This window comes from Haliaeetus albicilla, chromosome 10 (assembly GCF_947461875.1).
Source record: "Haliaeetus albicilla chromosome 10, bHalAlb1.1, whole genome shotgun sequence".
NCBI lineage: Eukaryota > Metazoa > Chordata > Aves > Accipitriformes > Accipitridae > Haliaeetus > Haliaeetus albicilla.
In genome coordinates this window covers 31,459,046-31,479,730 of record NC_091492.1, presented here as the reverse complement: position 1 = coordinate 31,479,730, position 20,685 = coordinate 31,459,046, and the positions used below count along the sequence as shown (strand labels likewise).

Sequence of the window (20,685 nt, the reverse complement as noted above, 5' to 3'; positions counted from 1 at the left end):
TTTTTTTAAATTTTTTTTGGGGGGGGAGTTTTACTGCTGCTTGCAAGCAGAAAATGAGTCAATTATCAACGAGATTCGTATTTTTTTTTTAATCCCTTAGAAGCTGCAATCTATATTAACGTTCAACCTTCAAGTGGAGAGAAACAGTGGTTTGGAAGAAAAAAAAAAAAAAAAAAAGGCAGATTTTTCCTTGGCGGCATCTAGGGGAAAAAAAAAATCTTTTATTCTAAAATTATCAACAGGTATTTTCCATCAAAATTAGCGGGGGGAGACGGGGAATAAATCAGAGGTGAACGCCTGATTTGAGGTGAGGGGGGGAGGCGGGAAGGCAGCGACAGTTGGGCCACCCTGAGGGACGCGTCAGCCTTTCTCCTCTGACAGGGGCTGCTGGCCGCGGCCCCCCCGCCGCACGGCGCAGGCAGAGCCGATTTAAATGAGAAGTTGTGCCAAAACTTTCCGAAGTTAATTAAAACACCCCCCCATCTCGCCGTCGCCGGGCTCCTCGCCCGCCCGCCCTCCCCTCCCCGCCCGGCTCCTCTCACGGCGGCGTCCCTGAGGGGAGCTCCATTGTCTGTGAGGGGATGGCCGCGGCACCCCCCGCCGCCGCGCCCCCTCCGCGCCCCCTCCGCGCCGAGGTGCGCGGGGCGCCGGGCCGCCGCGGCGGGTGGCTGCCTCGTCTCCCTCAAAGTTTTTGGATCCGCGTCTCCTCATGATGTATGGATGATATATTGCATTGTGGGTGTCAATATAACTGACGGCCATATTTGCCGGTGCTGCTACTGCTGTAAACAACCCAAAGTGTCTGGGAGACACGGAGACGCTTCACTGAATTTCAGGACGCTTCTCCTCCTCCCGCTGGCCATGTCTCTGGGAATGTCTTACAAGCCCAACTTGAACGCCCACATCCCCGGGACTCCCCTCAACCCGGGTAAGTCCGCGGCGGCAACTGGGTGGCAAGTTTGGGAGGCGTGCGGCGGGGCGCCGCGGTGCCGCACCGGCACCTGGGGGGAAGCCCCGGACTCGAGTTTTTGCCCAGTCCGGTATGGCGGGGCAGCGGCTCCGCGCCGGCTCCGCGCCGCCATTACCAGCGCCCGCCCGCCGGCCGGCGCCGTTAGCCCCCCACCGCCGCCGCCCCTCCGCGGGGGCGCCGCGCCCGCCGGGCCGGCCCGGCGCCTCCGCCGCCGCTCCGGGGCTCCGGCCGCCGGGTTTCCTCCATGCTCGGCTCCCCGGGGCGGCTGATTGATCTGGATCAGGAATATTCCGCCGGCGCCTCAGCGAGGACCGCTGCTGGCGGGACGCCGCAAGTGCCGCTCGCGCCGCGCCTCGCCTCACGCGCGCGGCCGCCGAGCCGCTCTCCTCAGGCGGAGGGGCCGCCCCGGGCCGCTCTCCTCAGGCGGAGGGGCCGCCCGGGATCCCGGCCCCGCACCCTCCGCCGCCGGGCGTGAGGGGAGGGGGGGGCCGCCAGCGCCTCAGGGGGACCCTCGGTCCCCGCTCACCCCTCGGAGTCTCCCGGCTCCCCGGAGCAGCCCGGGCGGAGGAGCCCTCTCCGCCCGCTGGAGATTTTTTGGAACGGGGTGGTGGGGGGGGTGGGGGCAGGAATTGCTCTTTATTTCTTGCAAAAGCCCTTTTTAAGAATTATTCCTCTTCCTTGGGTCTGTACAGGAGTCTTTCCAACTTTCCTCTTTAAAAAGTTTCCTTGATGGCATTAACTTTTTTCTTTTTTTTTTTACTACATCCCCCCCGCCTTTCCTCCCCCCCCCCTAATTTCCGAAGGTAACAGCAGGCAAGTGTTTTTTCTTGTGCTGAGGTGTTTGCTGGAAAAGTGGGTCTCCGTTGCGGGGAGTGTGCGTAAATCAGTGCAGTCTGAACAAAGCCGCAGTAGCAATTGCTTCGCTGTGGAGTATTTGGAGGGGATCTCGCTAATCTGTGTACGTCGGCTAGTATTAAACAGAACCAAAATGGAGAAGTTGGTTCTGACTTAAAAATAATATTTGTCTCCCTTCCCCGCAGCCCCAGCCTGCAGGGTTGGCATCAGACCATCCGCAGCCAGAAATCAGGCTGATTTTTTTTTTTTTTTTTTAGAAGAGAAAGTTTCGCGGTTGGGTTTAGGAGGGAGGGAGGGAAATCTGCCTGGGTGATTTTTACAGCGCCGTTTGTGGTTGTAATCCTGGGGGATTGATGAACGAAAGGGATCAACAAGATGCACCTCTATTCTAGCTACCAGGAGAGCAGCAATCTTATTTTACTGCAAGGAATCGTCACCAGCTGGTGGATGAACCGAGGTCCCTGTGCCTCAGACACTTTGATCCTGTGTGGAGCTGAGCTCGGGGGGGCTGCGAACACGTAAAGGCTTGTTGTGCCTGGGTTGTGTGTGGGCAGCACCGGGGGCCCGAGCGCTGGTCTGCAAAGGGGTCAGGAAGCAGGGGATGTGCTAAGGATTTCTTGACAAAAAGCAGAAGTGTCACTGGAGGAAAAAAAAAAAAGAAACAAAACAAAGCCCAGCAAGGGAAACCGTTCTGTCGGCTCCCACGAGAACCTGTGCCTTGCTCTCCGGAACAGCCGTAAAATTGCAGGGAAAACAAAGGTGGTATTTTGCAGTGGTGGGTGAGGGGTGCGGATTAGGTCATGCTATGGGGGGGGATCCGACTCTGGCTGCTCTGCGAGTGAGGACTGCAAAATCCCGGGTCAGACATGCCGCTCACAATGTGAGCTGAGTGGTGAAGTTTCTGTCTCCAGTCCTCTTGCTGCCCTGTCTGTGTGCTTTCTAACGCTCTGGCTCCGATCAGGGTTTTAGATTCTTTCATGCAGTTTTATCTCCCCCCCCCCCCCCCCCGCCCCATCCTTTTTTCCTCGTAATGGCAAGTTAGCAGCAGTTTGCTGTCATGCTGGAACTATTCCTGTCTAAGTTGTCCTCTCTTCTGAGTTCGGATCATCCTCAACACCCCCAGAATCTTTTCAATGAAAGAACGTCCTCCTCTGAATCCAAAATGGGCTCTCTCTTCCCTCCCTGTCTTCTGCCATTATCCTCATGCACCAGCTCTTCCTCTAGCTAGTGGTATTGCCAGCACCGTGGCCTAAGGCCAAGGGAGTTAGACAAAGCAGTCCTTGCAGTTGCACATATCGCATTCAGAGTGATATGACTGCAAATGGCCCCCTCCTTTCTGGAGCTTAATTCTGAGTTGAAGGAGATTGCTGCTCTATTGTGCTTAAATTAAATGCCCCCCAGCCAGGAGGATAAATCCTAGGTTTGCTTCCAAACCTGGGGTGAAGGACACCCCCCCGCCCCCCCGCGCCCCGTCCTGCAGAGGAGAGGAAAACAGGAAATCTGTCCCTTTTGGCCTGAAATCAGCCCTGCAGAAGCCTCTCTGTATGAACGCTGAATATTTTGGTCTTGGCCGACGGAGGGCTCTGGGCAGCTGTGGATCTCACAGGGATTTTCCTCTGGGAGGTAATGCTGCTTCCCTGCAGTGCAGGGCTTCTGGTGCAGGAGTATTTGGAAAGGCAGTGTCGACTCAGCTCCTGGAGCTGCATCCTTGCTGCAGAGCTAACTCCTTTCAAGTTTAGGCTGAGTGGTCACTCTGCAAAATCATGTTTAAACTGCACTCAGTAAGTGGATCAGTGAGATGAAGCAGTGGTGGTTGATGGGTGACTGTGCTCTGTTCTTGCACGGGTGCATGTTGGGGACTCAAAAACCTGGACTGAAGTCCTGAGGGAGAGGAGCTGTTTGGGGGAGGGAATATGGGGGAGGAAGCCTCTGTGGGTTGTCGGCAGATCTGGGGATGACTGCGGGTGAGGAAAATGAGGCTGCTCCGCGAGTGACTCAGGATGCTGGAAGCATCCGGGTGCTGACTCCTCTGCCTTACACCAGGCTAAGGGAAGAAGAATGCATTGTTACAGCAGAATTTGGTGCCTGTTCCTCTTCCCCATTGCCCAGGTCAGTGGTGACACCTAGCCCAGGGTGTCTGCACCCAGGCTTGCAGTGTTTTGTCTGAATTACCAGTCACCTTCCTGGAGGGCCTGTGCTCTGGGAATTGGGCCCCTGTGTGTAGCACCCCAGGTTGTTCATTCCAAACTGCGCTTGGGGAGCCCTGTTGAATCTCCTGCCCAAACACCTTCTCTGCCTGGGCAGTAAAATGTGGTCTGTTAGGGACCTGCAATGCTGTGGCTCTACCTTCCCAGCCTCACCTGACCATGCAGTGTCCCAGGGGAACACTTGCTATCCCTTCTAACAGCTATGTTTTGATTTGCTTGTATTCTCTTGCATATCATACTGAGTCCTGCAAAGTAGTTTACTCCTCATCTTCCTTATGTTTCATATTGTTTAACTCTATTTCTCTGTAAGAGGGCCAGCTGCTGAGCTGAGGGTGAAGTAGAGCATCTCCATTGACTTCAGTAGAACCAGAGAGATTTACACCAGCTGTGAACTGGTCTGTAGTTTGTCTTTCCCCTTGTTTCCATGTGTTTTCTGGCTCTGTGGATATTCACCAGCATTCCTATTTTGTACGGAGTATGCACAGGTCAGAGAAAAGTAGTTTTAAGATACAGAAGCCAGCAGAAACAACTTGGGATTTTCCTTTTGTTTTAATCTGATTCTTGTAGAAATGTCAAGTTTCAAGACAAAAACCTGTTACTGTAATAAATCTTAAAAACTGTTGTATGTAGGATCTGGAAAAACAAATTCCAGCGGACTGTGACAAGGGAAGGAGCTGCGTCTTGGCTCCACACAAGCAAGTGGTGACCTGTACAACAGGTACTGCTGTGGCTGAGGACCAACAGGGCTGTCAGTGCACCTGCCACACCTCACAGCAACCAGAAGTTTCTTGGTGAAAAGTGCAAATTCTTACTGAGAGGTGAAACAAAAAGAATTTCCCTAACTGGGGCTATAGCTTGCAAATGGAGAGACCAATCTCATTCAGTCCTGAGAAACGACACCAAGCACACACTAGGCCATTCCCTATATCATTAAGACTGCAGTGCAGGCTTGCATGAGCAAATGGCTTGCTTGTCACCCTTTGCAGAGACAGCTTATGTTTGATATTCTTTTCCATATTGAGAGGTTGTTTTTGGAGCGGGAATACTGGAAGGAATACTGTTTGTAGGCAGAACAGAGAGCAAAGTGTTCGTGCTGTAGCAGAGGGGATAATTTCTAGGAAAGAGACTCCCCCCTCCGATTCAAACTGAAATTTGCTGGTTCCCTGATTTCTTGAAGTCCATGTGACGTTAAAAATGATCTGAAAAGAAGCACGCTAAACATTTTAGAATTAGCAATTTTCAAGTGGACTTGTTTGGACATTTAGAAAACTGGCATTTTTGGCTTTGTCTACCTGAGTGTTCGGCTTCAGAGCAATGGTATGCTTTTCACAGTCAGCAAATCTCATTGTCACCACCCATCACATGTTGGTTGAGTTGCAGAGTGGTTTTGGTTCATGCTAACTTGATTCCTTTTCGATAAAAGTGAACTAGAAGCTCTGCTCCAGTTGTGCAACACTGATGCTCCATCCCTTTTAATGGGAACACAAGGGTCCGAAACAAAGAGTGGACAGCTTTGAACCATACCCACAATACAGACACTTACTCTGGGAGACCAGACTAAAACCTAATCTTAAGTCGTACCCCCTCACCTCAACTACATGTGGTGTACATGTACCAAATGCTTTCATCTTTTGATCCTTTCCTTGTTGTGCCGAATAACTTGCTAGCGTAGAAATGGCCTGTGTCTTAAGCTAGAAAAGAAGAATGGTGAGGAGTCCCAGTGACTGTCTTTTGTTTTTCTGATTAAAAAAAAAAAAAAGGCAGGGGGTTAGGAAGAGGAGACATAAAACATGTCCGTTATCCACATGGAAAGATTAAATAAAATGAGAGTACTAGAGGAAAGGCCCGGAGTGTGACAGATCAAAAGAGCAAGGCCTCTGGCTGTTATGATAAAGAATGTCCTAGTTCTTGAGAACATATTTATGTGTGTGCGCACTGAATTTTTTTAAAAGGAAATAGTTTTATTCAAAGAAAGGTCTGTTTTTACCACAAGGGCTAATGTTTGAGGGGGAAATAGTGGGTGAAAATACAACTTTCACAGCCAGTGCTATAAGGAATGTCTTGTGCAAATGAGAATGGGGTCCATTACTTTAAATTAAAAAAATTATTGGAAGGTTGGGGAAATGGGGGCTGTCTGTTTTTGCTCTGGGTTGGCAACTCCTGTAGAGTTCAGTGTGTGGCTTGGCTATGCAGTAGATCTACCGGTGTAGAGATGCACGTGGTGTCCCATGGATGGCAAGGAGTTCCAAAGTGCGTAGATGGCTAAGGAATCAAATATTCTTGTAGTCAGCCAAAACACTACAACTGTGATTCAGGCTCTGTTCAGATACTCGCTGCAGAAATGGCTGTGCTGGTTGAAGATGTTACGTGTCCCCTTGTGCTTCAAGATGCTTACCAATGTACGTTGCCAGAGCAGCTTACATGAATGTTTCTCATGTGTTTTCTTGCAAAGTTGTCCAGTTTAGGACAGAAGAATTTATATCCTCTCAGTTGAAATACTCCAGCCTGGCTGTCTTTTACTGCATACTGTCAGGAATCAAACTGCCATCATCTGAAGCAGATGAGGAACGTCCTCCAGTTGTGTGGCAGAGGCAGTAACCTCCAGCACTGGGCTCTATATAAAGAGGTGATGACCGCTAGCCATCTAAATGGCAACAGCCTTTATGTTGCAAGCAACCTCAGCTAGAAGAGACTGTGAAATAGTGATAGAAGCAGTGAGATTCCACAGACTATACCATTTACCTTGGATAAACTCCAGGCTACAGGTATTGCTTCTTGTATGCTGTCATGTTCGTGTGTAGAGAGATTGTAAAATGGCAGGAGTTTACCTATGCAGTTTTATAGGACCTTACAAAGTACAGGGTAATAGAGAAACACATATCCAATGTGGTTGGCTCTTGGCTTGTCTAAGTCATTTCTACATGAGTAAGTTGGTGAGTTGAGTAACTGTTCCTGATTTTACTTTGCTGTTTGTGAAACAGGTTGGCAGTTGAGCTGTGTAGATGCCATGGCATCTGCTGGGAGCAGGTCAGGTGAGTGTACCCTGGCGTTCCTGCTCTCACTGCTTCCTTGCAGGGTACACAGCAAGCTGCCTTCCCAGTTATTATTCCAGAAAAAAACAGCAATAGAATTAAGAATTAAAACTTAGATCAGCAAATTGGTATCATTGCTCAAGCTTGGAGACAGTAGCAAAGGAGCTGAAGGGAACCCTACAAACCTATCAGAAATTAATTGGAAGATTCCTGGTCAGTGGGAGTTTAGGCAAACAAAGGTTGATTTGAGATCCTTTGTCTCCCAGGGTGTTAATTTGGGCTTCAGAGAGACTGCTGGAAGGAAGAGATTTTGACACAAGAATCTCATTTCTGTTTGCTGTATTGTTAGACACCTTCCCCCACCCCCCAATTAATAAAGATTAATATTGATTAACAAGAAAATCACTATATTTTTGTGGGCAAAAATGCTTCTGGCAGTCTTCTGTTTGAATACAGAAATAAAAGACATTGTTGGCACAAGAATAAATGGGTATATAAAAGGTTTTGTGTACATTTAATTAGGAAAGTGGAGGGAGGAAAGTGTGTATATTAATTTAGGTTTTAAACAGCAGCAAGCACTAAGACAATTTGGGATGTGATACAGGGTGTCACTTAAATTCAGTACCAAGCACACTCCCTTTTAGATTCTGTCAATTCTTAACTGTCTTGTCTCCATTGTCATTTTAATGTGAGACTGCAAGCCTCAATTTAGATCCCCCCTCCTTTTTTTCTCTCTAGTGAATACCTAATCATCACACTGATTTTTGACTGGGTATTGACTGTGAGACTTCCTGGCCTAATTTTTCTTGCTAACTATAATAGCAATAGCTGGTGATTTTTTTTTTTTTTTTTTTTTTTTTTTTTTTAAATCTGAGATATACAGGATGTTCAAACATGCAGATATATTTTGGGTTAATTGAGTAATAGTCATCCAACACCCAGGGCTTCTGCTTGAGATTAACATACAAAGTGATAGGTCAAAAAGCTCAAGGTCTGTTACCCTGTGAGATACTAATACCCCCACAATTAATTTCATTTTCATGATTGCATCATCTTAAATTGAGGTGAAATCAAGGATTTTTAATTTCTCCCCCCCTCCAGCTGAGTTTGACTGGCACAACTTCTGACATGGGTGTATGGAGGCTGGTACCATGGCCAAGTCAAATCCTTTTCTTTGTTCTCAGGGCCTGCTGCTGCTGATAAAGTGGTCGGCGCATGGCATTATGTCTTATTACATTTTTGATGCAGACTGCAAAGAAACGGGTAAACTCACCATGGTTACCACGATCTGTCATTTGGCAGGGCATGCCGTACTCAGCAATGGCCTCTAGTGTCTGCAGCACAGCTCTGCATATGTCGTGGGTACAGTAGACAATACAGCACCCCTGGCTGCCGAGGAGACGCAACTCTACTGATCTGACTGCTAATTCAAATCAGGAGCGATGCTCCAACTCCAGCAGCAGGTTTTTACTCATAGTTCCTTCCTGAAAGTTCTTGTTTGTTTTGTCATTCAGTGTTGACTGAGTCACTGCTGGATTCAAGCTCCCATGCTGAGACCAGCTACTGTCCACTGCAACGCCGTATGTTGCTGGCTTTCACATCTGTGAAACTTTCTGGTCAGCCCCTAGATTCACTGCTTTGTCTTGGCACATCACATTTCTGGTAGGGTTTCTTTCTTATCTAGACATACCCTGCTGTGTTATTTTGTACAGACCAAGTACGTGTCATTGCTTAAATCGACATAACCTGAAACTATCGGTAAATTATCTGTACTCTATTATCATTAACCAATGTGGTGGTGATGAATTGGTTTTTGTTTTGCATGGGCTGCAGCTAAGGTTTGCTCAGTGGGTAGAACAGGATTCCTGAGCCTGGTCATCAGAGCCCTTGCCTTAATTCTGAACCAGTTTGGAGCTCCCAGGTCTTGTATGTGGCTGTTTGCAATAACAGTTCAGGAACAAGTCTTTGCAGGATGGGTCTTTTGTTTTACTGTACATGAGGAAAAATCGCTTAAGTCTTTCTCTGCTTAATTGAGGTAATTAAACCTTCTTACCTTGCAGCACAAGGGGCTCATTAATGTTTCTGAAGCATTTTGAAGTCCTTTGAGGAAAGACGCGGTTTGCTGTTGTGTCATGTTTGATAACTGTTGAAATTCAGTCATCTGGACTTGAAATATTGACTGAGTTGTACATACAGAAATCTTATAATTGTGCATGTATTTTGATAATGTGAAGAACTAATTGAGAGAATAGCTGACAACTGTGGTGTTCCTTCACAGTGCCGTGCTCTATGGGTGTGTTGTTTAGTTTTTTTGGGTTTTACTATGCTTTAGCAAAGTGTGACAATGTGAAACCTTAGCGACAGAAATGCAGATTGTAATGGCATAAAATTTTGCAGCTTAGTTAAAGACAAAGAGAAAACTTGCTTTTTTAAGGTGACTTCGTGACCAGCCCAATTTGCCTTTTCTAGGATTTCACATCCAGTTAGCTATTAAAGATTAAGAACACACTTTCTTCTTGTAATGAATACACCACCATGGTGATTTCCTGTGATTAATTCTGCAGTGGAAAGAGACTTCCCAACTGAGGACAAGAGTCTGTTCCACTATGTTCAGCAGTGCTTTTTACACTGTAACTGCTGGCTCTTTCTTTTTGTAGTGAGGGGAAAATATGAAATCACTTGCAACTTTAAAACAAAGCTAGAGATTTACATAGTTCTGAGCCCCAGTGACTTTTAGCATCAGTTTAATTTAGATTTAAATGAAGGCTGGTAAATGAGATCTGTTCCTCATATGAAAGACAGTTGGGAATTTTCAGCAAAGGAGTTTGTAAGGGGGAAGACTTTTCCAGACAGCAGGCAGACTGTGTCTGTGCCTACAGGCAAAGACAGCAGCATCAGTGGATGTAGGGGCACTTGAGCTGCAAGAGTGAACAAGTTGAATGGTATAATGCTCCCTTAGTCCTGACTGTACAGTCCATAACCAGCAGGTCCTCTAGTACTGTTGTGAAATGGGTGGCATAATTAAGTCCCCTAAGAAAAATCTAAAAGTTGTTTCTTAAACCCAAATTCTTACTGTTGCAGTGCAAGGGGGAAGAAGTGTTTTGATTGTTCATTTCTGGAGCAGTCGTCAATGATCACATTAGAGTCTGTTTCTGTATCTCCTAGCTGACTCAAAACCCTGTAGATCTGAAGATGGTCTTTTGTAACTTTAGCAAAAGTAACCATAACCCAAAGTGATGTTATTTTTCCTTTGGTTTACTTATATAGCGCAATTTGACTGGCTAAAAATGTTTGATATCGCACAAAGAGGAATAACGGTAGCTTTCCTCACCTCTGATGTCATACAATGAGCAACAGATCTGATATACCTCAACTGACTGTTCCCTATGAATAGTTTTGGCATTGGCTGAAAATAGTACTGAGGGTAACTTGCATTGACCATGTGATGACACTTTGAGTTGCAAAATTACTTTCAGATAACTTGCACTGAAAAAGTAAAAATAGCACAGTACATTAGACTCATCTGTATGGAATGTATATATGCAAAAATAGGGCTCCTTAATATTTACAGTTTGTCTAGGCAGAACAACCTGTCATGCTACACTGTGTTTCACTTTTAGGCAAACAATTTGCACTGATAAAGTTGCAGGCTGTGCTATTTTCACATGTACAGCAAACATTAGAGAAGCATTAATTTAACCATTCTCTTCCTAGCAAACAGCAGGACTCTGAAATGTCATTAGTGAGTTTAGACAAAGGTGAGAGGTCACAGCTTTTTTCTAAAGTGATTAAAATGTGTCCCAATGGAACAGACTAATTAATCTTTAGATAAAAACAGATTTTTTTTCCTCTTTTCTCTCTACAGCTGGGAGTGTTCACTCTCCCTCCACAAGTATGGCAACATCTGCGCAATATAGACAGCTTATAAATGACTACGGACCCCCATCTCTAGGCTATACACAAGGGATGCAGGTACGGCTCTGCTGCTTGTTTTTCTTTAATCAGATCACTGACCCTGTGTTTGCATAGTAGCATGGATTGTGGCCTGTAATCTGAGGTGTTCCTCCCTCCCACCAAGATTTGAAATCAAACCCAAATGGCAGACTGATTCATCACACATGTCTTGGGATCAAATTAGACTAAGCAGAGTGCTGAGTGAGATTGGTTACTAATTAACTGTTAGTCCCATCCCATCCGAGTCACAGTGAAACATGTCTTGAGTTATGTTCTGATAGTAAGGGCTCTAACATATTTTAAAACGATTTGTTAAAAAATTAATATTTCTATACTGGTTTTGTTCGGCAAATTTACACTCTAAAATTTAGTCTCGTGAATTGTGTGTCACAGACAGTCCTATGGGCTGCTTCAGGAATCTGGTGGTAAACTTCCCATGAAATGTATTTGACTTAATAGGATTTCCCTTATGATATGGGGCAGTTTTGTTTTTTCTGCTTCTCACTTTCCCTGCCTAGCTAACTTCTCCACAAAATATACACCAAAACATTGAAAAAGCAGAAACAGAGTTAAATAAGCAATTCCCAATTTGCTGTTCTTGCAGGACTGTTTTAACTTCTGTTTCACCTAAGGTCCCAGTCCTGTAGCTGCATCCTCCTAGCTGATCCCAATTTTTGAAGGGCACGTAGCATGGTGGCCAACTGTAGCAGCAACTGCAAAAAGAAAATCATATTTATATACTAAACCTGAAATTGTATTTTTTTAAAAAGTGGCTTCCAGGGCTATTTCTGGTCTTCCATGAATTTCCAGTTGCTATTTGTTGTAATTGTGGGGTTTTTTTTAGCAGTATTTGATTGAGATTAATCTACTTTCAACTACAGGGTACCAGCAGCAGTCAAGTACCGCAAAGCAAATATGCAGAACTTCTAGCTATCATAGAAGAATTAGGAAAAGAGATTAGACCCACGTACGCTGGGAGTAAAAGTGCGATGGAGAGGCTAAAAAGAGGTAATGTGTAAATTTATAAAAAAAAAATCATGTCCCATCCACTTTGTGCACTGACTACTTGTATACTGCTTCATGACAACTGTTCCTTTGAAAGGAGAGAGCTGTCTTGAGCTCATCATTAAACTAGGCATATTAACAAGCAACTGAAACCTTGGGATACTCTATTCATGCTGTATTTAATAGATAAACCAGTGACAAAATGTGTTTCATGTGCACAAGGGGCGTTTCAGTTAATAATTCAAACCTTATTTTAGAACCCTTAAGGTCTCTAATGGATATGTTCTTTCAGGTTCCTTGTGACTTACTTGCCCCTTCAATTCCCTTTTCTCCCCAGTCTCCAAAATATACAGCCAAGCATTGTTTACTTCTTCTCATATACATCACCCATCTACTTGACCCAAGAGTCTTTACTGAAGTGCATTTTGCCTAAAGAAATACTACGTTGTGGTAATTCACGCTAAGGCTGGTGGAGAGAAGAGCTACAAAAAAAAAAAAAGGTTGTCAGGGAAGGCTGTTCAGACTGAGGTGTCAAACATACACGTTCCTCCTCTCTGTGGAGTGTTGGGCTGCTTGGGCTCCATTACCTGTTGTCAAATGGATGTCATTAAGAGTCCACTAGTAAGGGACATAGAAGCTTTTAGGCCTGGCTGATGAGGTCTCTCTTGCTTTGCTTTGTCAGCTAAAGGGGGTAATAAATGCCCTTTCCTTGCAGTGTAAAAGAAACCCCTGCATGCCCCACTGCTGACATCAGCTTGACATTGTCCTCTGCAGGGGATGTGCGAGGGATATTTCTGAAGGAGCAGTGGGACATTCCACTGCTCCAGCTCCTGAAATGACCCTGAAAGGCCATTGACAACAGTTGTGCTGGCGGTTCGGTCCTCTGACAGTATAATGTAGTTACCTTTTCCTCCCTTTCCTTGGTCCTTGTGCTGAGTTTGGCTCATGCATTCAAGCCTGAATGGGAATGTTACTGTTACAAACTAACTTTACCATCTTACAAATCCCCCTTAAGTTTACCCAAGACTACAAAGCTTTATTTAAGGCTCAACCATTACGGGAGAGTAATATATCTGCCATGACATGCAATAAAATGACTAGTAGCTGTTCTGGGAAAGGATGCAATAAAGTCTGCTGATGAGTGGTAAGTGGAATCTGGCCCAGCTAAAATCAATGTTGCTGGAGTCTCTCTTTATTGCATTGCCTGAGTTAGTATTAATAGATCATGAATGGCAATAGGCTAATGGGGACAACTTGAGAGAGACCGGGAGAGATGCAGACGTTCTCTGAACTGAATGGTTCAGTTTGATGAGGAAAAGTTGTTTTGCTGCTTCTTGCAACGAGTATTTAGTTTGTTGGCTAACGTAGGTTTAAGATTCAATGCTGCCGCTGTGACTTGCCAGTGTTGCAAAGAATCCCGAAGAAATACTTTTTGCTGCCATCTTTTGGTCACAAACACACCTCTCTTTCCATTTTGGGAGCCTAATGGCTGCAGGAGCACGTGCAAGCGTCAGAGCAAAAGTGATTGAGGGTAACCACGTGACTGCAGCCTCCATGGCCATGTGGAGGTTATTTCTGAATAAAGTCCCTGTCCCCAGCTCCACCCGCTCCTAAGCACAGAGGCTGCTGACCTCTAAAATTGGCCAAATTCCCAGTGTTCTACATAATTCAGGGTAGTTCTGCTGCATAAACTGGGCGTCCTGCCACCAGATCCAGGTCTAATGCACTGCTTTGAGTACACGTTTCTGCATCCCGCAGCTGCAGGATGCAGCTTTACTTGTCTGTGTCAGTTTAACCCTCTGCAATGCCTTGCACCCGTCAAGTCTCAGGTCAGTACTTCTTGGATGTAAAGGCTGTTGCTGTGGTCTGGGCTAGCAGCCTTCTAGAAACAGAATCCACTATCTCTAACTAGAGATTAAACCTCATCTATTGCCTTATTGTCCTTTCTCCACCTTGTTAAGGAGCATGATTGAGCAGAGACATCACCTTCTATCTTGTCCTGTCAGTAAAATAGAACCTCATTTGTTGAAGAAAAATCTGTCCGTCTCTCATTTTAAAATCTATCTATCTCAAGCTCTGTTCTTTCAGCAGCTCTGTGAAGATGAATCTAGATTTAGTTGCAGGATTAGGAATCAAGGTCCAGATTGCTGGAACGCAAGGCAACAGGACTTGTGGAAAATTCCACATTATGTCTATCAGATGAGAGTAGATATGGCAGCATGTAAAGTGGTGATGATGTACACTGGGAGCTGAGCCAGTGTTAGGAGGTAACTTTTTGCACACACCATAAAAAATTTCTTCTTACTCTTACAAGAGACACAACTTGTGTTTAAGCAGTATTATGAAGGCTTGGATTTTGATGCGTCCTCTCAGAGAACTATCCCAAGGTATTAAGACTTTTAGAGCTTGCTAAAATGACTCCCCAAATAACTGTGTATTTTTCTCACTCCACTGTAGCAAAATAACTAACAGGTAGGCAAGATGGTTTTTTTTTTTTTCCCCTTTCTGTTAAGTCTCTGGTTTTAAATAGGCCTGCACTGCACATGAAGATACACCTGTCACTGCAGACCTACAAATCTTAATCATGGTCTCATTCCTGGTTTAGTCCCTTTTCAATTTATAGTGCCAATTTGGGAAAGCAAACTTGTTTAGCAGCAGCTGATGTTTGGGAAGCGAGGGATCTCTCCCTTTTCTGAGGCATGCTGTGGTAGCCTTGGCAACTTGGGACAGAAATAGGTAAACCTTTCTCTGGACTGTCATTGCAAGTGTGACCTGAATGAGATGATTTAATATATGTCCAATTCTTTTGCAGGCATTATTCATGCTAGAGGATTAGTTCGGGAATGCTTGGCTGAGACGGAACGAAATGCAAGATCCTAGCCCACTAATTCAGTTGGAAGATTTTCCATCTCTTAATGAAGAAAAAGTAACACTTATTCCTTTTGACTCTTGAAACATTCAGACAAATTCCTTTATTTTGAATGTTTTACCTTTCTTGTTTTGCCCTTACAAAAATGTATAGTTAAGAATGAGAAAACAAGGGTTTTTCAACTTACGGAGAGTTTGCATTTTGTAAAGACGTTAAAACTCCCTAAAATGTTTCTAAAACATGAAAACTGAACTGCATGCAGAGGAATGCTCTTTCTCTCCCAGGCTATATTTCAGTTCTCTTCTTATCCAGCCACAGTCTCATTCTGTTTTTTTTTCCTTTGACTATATTCACTTAACCCCAAACTGTCAATCTTTCAAAGTTTGACATAAGCTCTAAGGATTTTTTTTAATAAAAGCAGAATAGCATGCTGTACCTAGTAGTCTGCTAAGTCACAATTTGTCATACAGCATAGACCCTGCTTAGAAATAACCTTCCCCTTCTCTTATTTTTCCTTTTTTGTTTGTTTTGCATAAACACTTGCATGACTGTTAGTGCTTTGAAGTCCACTTAAAGTGCATGAGTTATATGGAAAATAGGGAAACCTATTGAATAATAACAAGGTCCTGGAAAGCTAAGTTCTACACTAAGGCTGGAGATTTCAGTTTAAAGTTTGCCAAAAAAAGAGAATTCTGGATAAATTACTAAAACTGTTATTTGCATCTTTGTATGTATTTATTACTTGACGTAATAAAGCTTATTTTCATTAACAGTTTGTATTAAAACTATGTACAGTCACTTTGATCGGATTCATACTCCATGAACAAGAACTCTCAACAGATAAAAATTTAACCTTCATGCAGGAGGCTCAAGTTCAGGAACGGACAAGGGAACGGGCCTGCAGATTGCTGGTGAGTTTCCATCCATGGCACAGTCTGGATGCAGTTATCTCCGTAAGAAGGTGGTGTAGTTGCTAGTAGTCTCCCATTGCTTTCAAAATACTTACTATGGCTTTGGTTCTTGAAGCACTCTCCCTTCACTGTTGAAGGCCAAAACTTGGTGGCAGCCAGTGAGGGTGCTGTCCAAAAATTAAAGAGAAATTCTGGTTAAGCAATTAAAGTTGTTAACAGGATTAAAACGGGAAAGTATACTTCACTAGTGGCTTCAAAATAACAGTAACAAAGGAAATGCAGCTGCATGTATTTGCATAAAATGGGAAACTGTCAGAATGAGTGATGATACCAAAATGCCCAAGTTTAACTGCAGCATAGGATAAACATAATAAGTGACTGTAATTTACTATTGTACAATCAAATCTAAATCCTAAGGAAGATGGGATATCTGGGATATCTACTACATATGGAGCTATGGATACTTGAAGAAAATACAGTATGAAGAGGCAAAGTTAATTACTTCACAGCTTGGATGAATTGGATTCTGTTGCCTTGGGAGGCAGCTTCCAACACATGGTGTTCTTTATCTGTAATGACTCAATTTTACCTTTGAACTGAAGAACATGACGGATCAACCGTCACTTGCAGGAGTGCCTTCCACCCCAGTGCTCTTCACCACTCCAGATAAGATTTGTAAAGCTTCTGTTTAAACTTCATTCATAATGGAGTAGGACAGAGCATTTGTTCAGCTAACAGATCTGAAGGAGGCAACCAGCAACTGGTGTCTCTTCCATCAGCATGTCTGTTTACACCATCAGAACCAGTATCTAAACCTGGTCACTGTTTATAAAGGATTTGTGTCAGTAGAGGCATTGGCTGAGTAAGGATGGAAAGTTATAATGCTTTAGGGCTGTTCTCTGTATGTATTGGAACTCCTACAAAGCATCATAAGGTATCAGCTTAGTAGTAGGGCAGTAGATCTATTGAATTTTTTTTGTCTCCATTAACAACGGTGGAGAGGTTATAGTTCTTTTTTAAGAAGGATTGGTTCATCATCTTTGGAACTTGGCAGAAAAACTGATTGCTAAAAGTCATTAATGAGACGATGGCAGACAGAAGTAGGAGTACATGACTGCTTTTATCACGTCAGTTTTACAGTAATAGCAGGTCAATACTCAGCATTTCAGTTCTGCTTATGAAGCCCTACATCATCTGCTAGTTTGAAAACTGTGTTTAGGTGTAATGACAAACGTTTCCCTTACCCTACTAGGGCAAGTCAGTATTTCACATGTTTATTTCTTATCCAATTGTTGCATCTCTTTAAAGTGCTTTTTCCTTTCTAGGTTTTCCTTTGCTCTTCTTTTTTTCTCCTGCTTCTTCTTCTCTGATGCTTTCTTCTCTTTAAAAACATCACTGTCTTCACCTTTGTAGAAAAGGTCAACTTTTTCCTGCAGGATTTCTCTGGCTATCTTTCGGTTCTGCTCCACTGATCTTGTTTGATGACACTGAAGAAATAGAACAGGACGTTTTAACTGGAACTTTAACCTGTTTATTCTTCTGCTTTCCATTTCAGTCTACATATTCCTGCCATTACAGTAAAGGAACTCCCCTCCCCCCACCCAAGCCAAGAGCATCCTCCTACCAAGAACTACTGGAACTTTTGTATCCAGATACATTTTTGGAGAGGCTGCCTAATAATTATTTGTTACTGTAACTTGTCAGACTGGCTTTTGCATTAATCTTTAATGCTTCCATATTATCTTGGAAAGCTTCTTCTGAGTATAATGTAACTGTATATTCCCCTTGTGATAAGGAAGCAAAGATTAATTTCAAAGTATTAATCCACAAGAAGTAGGTAAGAGTAATGCTTAAAAAGAATCTGCAAAATGAGTATGATCAACTTGTTAAGGAAGACATTCTAACTCACAAGAGGGTTAGGAATGTGGAAGCTGCCACTGAAAGACAGCTACAATGAAGATACATTTTATTGAAAACTACAAAATAGTACTGCATGTCAAAGCCAGGAAGATCAGCTGTGACCCCAGGTTTATTTATCTGCTGACAGACAAACCCGCTTCTTGCTCAGATTCTTTACAATGCATACAAACTTTTCCTCCAAGAGATTTGCACTGTGATTATGCTTTACTATGAAAGGAGAGTTGGAAGACACAATGCAATTTGTGACTTAATGAAATAAAATATAATTACCTTCACTACAATCCCAGATGGAATATGCTTCAAGACAACACAGTTGTTTGTCTTATTTGTGGCTTGACCTCCTGGGCCATCACCTCTTACAAATGTTTCTTTTAATTCTGCCTCAGTTAGTCCAATGAGATTGAAAGAGTTCTTCTTTCCTGCTGCCTGAAGTAAGGGCACTCTGAGCAGAGAAAATTGCTGCTTCCTCAGAATCCATGGTCTCCACGATGGTGTTCGTAAGAACATAAAAGGAAATAAACTTGGAACATTCATACAGAAATGGGGACACAGTTTCTCTGGAATGAAACCTGAAACAGAAGTGGAGAATGGAGTTTACCATGAGAATCGTTGTTTTAAGACGATCTAGTTTAGCTGCACGTCCTGAGTGATATTTTGTTACTCAGATTTATTTTCAAATAAATTTGAACTGGTTTCATAGGCATTTGCCTTGAAAATTTACCATTCTGAATGGAATTTCAGTTCTCATTGCAACTAGGTTTTTTAAAATAGTCTAAGATTATTATTTCGTTGTTGAAGGGGAAGTGGAAAACAAGTATATAAATTAGTAGTCCTACCAACACTTGGCAAATACTACAGATAGCAAAAAAAAAAAAAAAAAAAAGGAGAGGAAAGAGAGTCTACTTCTATCTTGCAGTGTGACTGGGAAGCCTTTGTGGACACTCCACTCATGCCCAGGTTGTGTCTTGCTGGCACCAGTACCTGCAATTCACATGTTGACACATGCTTGAACTACCTCGAGGGAGGACAGGTGAGGACACAGGAATCTTCCTCTGAGGTTGCCTTAAACAGTGCTCTAAAGTACTGAAGGAAACCTGCTGGAAGAAACAGCAAATTTACATAATATAACTGGCCCAATAATGTCTTGACTTCCCATGTTCACTGGCTTACAGTCATGGAAGACTGCAAAGAGGAGGTAGAGGGAAAACAACAATCAAAAAAAAAAAGAACAAGACTGTATGTAGAACATTTCTGTCCCAAGGATATGGATAACAGAAGTCAGATCTGGCAGAACAGCTCAAGTAGTGTAAACAAGTCAGAATGCAGAGATGGATTTTTACCTGTAAGAATGATGCACGACTGCTCAGTCAAACCAGCTGACTAACAGTACACAGCAGAACTCTGGTATGTATATTTACAGCTACAGACTGATTTATGATTTTGAGTTCTAAGATTCCTTTTTTAATGATAGGTTAGTACAGGAAACAGAGTAATCCTTATCCAAACAGATTACCTGATCTAGACTTTTCTTTTGACCTTGCTCCATTACAGTGGTTTCCAGATTTTGAGGTCAAGCTCTAGTGTGCATAGGATTTGGAGAGTGGTCTAATACAGCAAATGTGGTAAATTCCATTTCAAATTAGAAGTATTCTATGTTGATCCTGTTAACAAGCTTGCCCATCCTGCTCTACTCTCATAACTTCCTGTATAGTCCATCAGATGGAGGAAAGAGAATCAAGGAGTAAGCAGACCACCAGGTTTTCAGCTACTACTTCTTCACATGCTGATTTTTCCCAGGTCGAGTTATTAACAAAGGCAGCAAAGTATGCATGGAAGTATGCGTTATCCTCATGGATAATGAGGAATGTCAGGTTCTACTGCTGTCAGATGGTACTCTTCAACAAGGCATTAGGTAAGCGGCTGTTGTGCTTGAAATATTTCGATTCAGAATAAAATACTTAAGTGTGTGAAGAAGCATCACTTAGCAATAAACATCCATAAAAGTTGAACATAACTGTTGAAATAAAAATAATTTTAAAGCAAGCTTTTATTGGCAAGTAAAGATGTCCACTTGGTGGCACTAGAAGGTATAACTTTTTTTTCTGCAAAAAACAAGCAATAAAAATGAGCAGAACTACTACTTAGTTCTGATACTTAACAGTAGGTTTAATATGGGCACTACCCATTTAAAGTAGCTTGTTTTGAAACCAGGACTGACAACTGTCTGCGCTGCCCGATCTTAGTAGACAAGGTAAAAAAATCATCTTCACTGGAAGCCTGTTTCTACTACTTGACACTCTAGAACAAGAGTAAATCTAGAACTAGAGAGTTTTCTCGAGATTTCACTTAGCACAAGAAGCCTCCAAGAAACACACGCCTTAGAGCGCATAAAAGATCTTAACGTGACAATGCTTTAATTCTTAAAAGAAAAAAAAAAAAGAAGCTTTGCTTATGAGATTTCATTGCTTATGAGACGTCCAGGAAACGAGGCGAGTGGCAAGATTTCAGTAGCGGCTCCAGCGCAGCTCCACAGCTGCCACACGCCGCTAAGGAGGTAAAGAGCAGCGGCCGCCCGAGACCCGTGGCTCCGCGCTCGCTGCACCACGACCCCGGCCCTCCCAGGCCTGCCGCCTCCCCTCCGGACTGCAGTCACGAACGGGGCCCCGCCGCAGACCCGACTCCCGGCCGGAGCCGAGGTCAGCTGCCCACGCCGCCACCTCTTACCTCAGGCGACTCGAGGCGAGCGCCCCCGCCCCCTCCTGCCGCCGCAATGCGCAGGCGCCGCCGCTGCGCACGCGTACTCCGCCCTATGCAGTTCCCGCACCGCTTCGCGCCTCGGCGGGCTCCTCTGGGCATGCGCACCGCGCGGAGGCGGTGTTACCGCCAGGCTAATTGGCACTTGGGAAACCAATCGTTGCGCTAGGGGCGGGCTTACGCACGCCGTCCATCCACTACCAATCAG

General features: G+C 44.0%; 2 protein-coding genes across 9 annotated transcripts; one reads left to right on the top strand and one right to left on the bottom strand.

The window, feature by feature from the left end:
- Positions 1-532: 532 nt before the first annotated feature.
- CDK2AP1 (cyclin dependent kinase 2 associated protein 1) lies at positions 533-15,664 on the top strand. Of its 5 annotated transcripts, none has more exons than XM_069794846.1 (4): positions 533-928; positions 10,930-11,036; positions 11,900-12,026; positions 14,836-15,664. In XM_069794846.1, the coding sequence occupies exons 1-4, from the start codon at positions 721-723 to the stop codon at positions 14,901-14,903; spliced, it is 510 nt and encodes a 169-aa protein (XP_069650947.1). In that variant the 5' UTR covers positions 533-720; the 3' UTR covers positions 14,904-15,664. The 5 variants fall into 5 exon arrangements, with proteins under 5 accessions (XP_069650947.1, XP_069650951.1, XP_069650948.1 ...); XM_069794850.1 differs by lacking the exon at positions 533-928 and adding an exon at positions 2,461-2,584; XM_069794847.1 differs by lacking the exon at positions 533-928 and adding an exon at positions 3,355-3,448.
- MTRFR (mitochondrial translation release factor in rescue) lies at positions 14,981-20,584 on the bottom strand. 4 transcript variants are annotated; one of them, XR_011326637.1, is made up of 4 exons: positions 19,237-19,461; positions 17,994-18,292; positions 16,393-17,290; positions 14,981-15,970 (listed from the first exon to the last, which is right to left on the bottom strand). XR_011326637.1 is itself a non-coding variant. In XM_069794851.1 (4 exons), the coding sequence occupies exons 2-3, from the start codon at positions 18,255-18,257 to the stop codon at positions 17,078-17,080; spliced, it is 477 nt and encodes a 158-aa protein (XP_069650952.1). In that variant the 5' UTR covers positions 18,258-18,292; positions 20,448-20,584; the 3' UTR covers positions 14,981-15,970; positions 17,048-17,077. The 4 variants fall into 4 exon arrangements, 3 of the variants coding, with proteins under 3 accessions (XP_069650952.1, XP_009913615.1, XP_069650954.1); XM_069794851.1 differs by lacking the exon at positions 19,237-19,461 and adding an exon at positions 20,448-20,584 and having other exon boundaries at positions 17,048-17,290; XM_009915313.2 differs by having other exon boundaries at positions 17,048-17,290; positions 19,237-19,439.
- Positions 20,585-20,685: the final 101 nt, after the last annotated feature.

Bases quoted from the DNA above. Each gene is read 5' to 3' on its own strand.
- MTRFR (XM_069794851.1), bottom strand. From the start codon at position 18,257: ATGAATGTTCCAAGTTTATTTCCTTTTATGTTCTTACGAACACCATCG. The intron at 17,291-17,993 runs GTAATTATATTT...CTATTTCTTCAG, and splicing joins CATCTGGGATTGTAGTGAAG to TGTCATCAAACAAGATCAGT.
- CDK2AP1 (XM_069794846.1), top strand. From the start codon at position 721: ATGATATATTGCATTGTGGGTGTCAATATAACTGACGGCCATATTTGC. The intron at 11,037-11,899 runs GTACGGCTCTGC...TTTCAACTACAG, and splicing joins GCTATACACAAGGGATGCAG to GGTACCAGCAGCAGTCAAGT. The intron at 12,027-14,835 runs GTAATGTGTAAA...ATTCTTTTGCAG, and splicing joins GATGGAGAGGCTAAAAAGAG to GCATTATTCATGCTAGAGGA.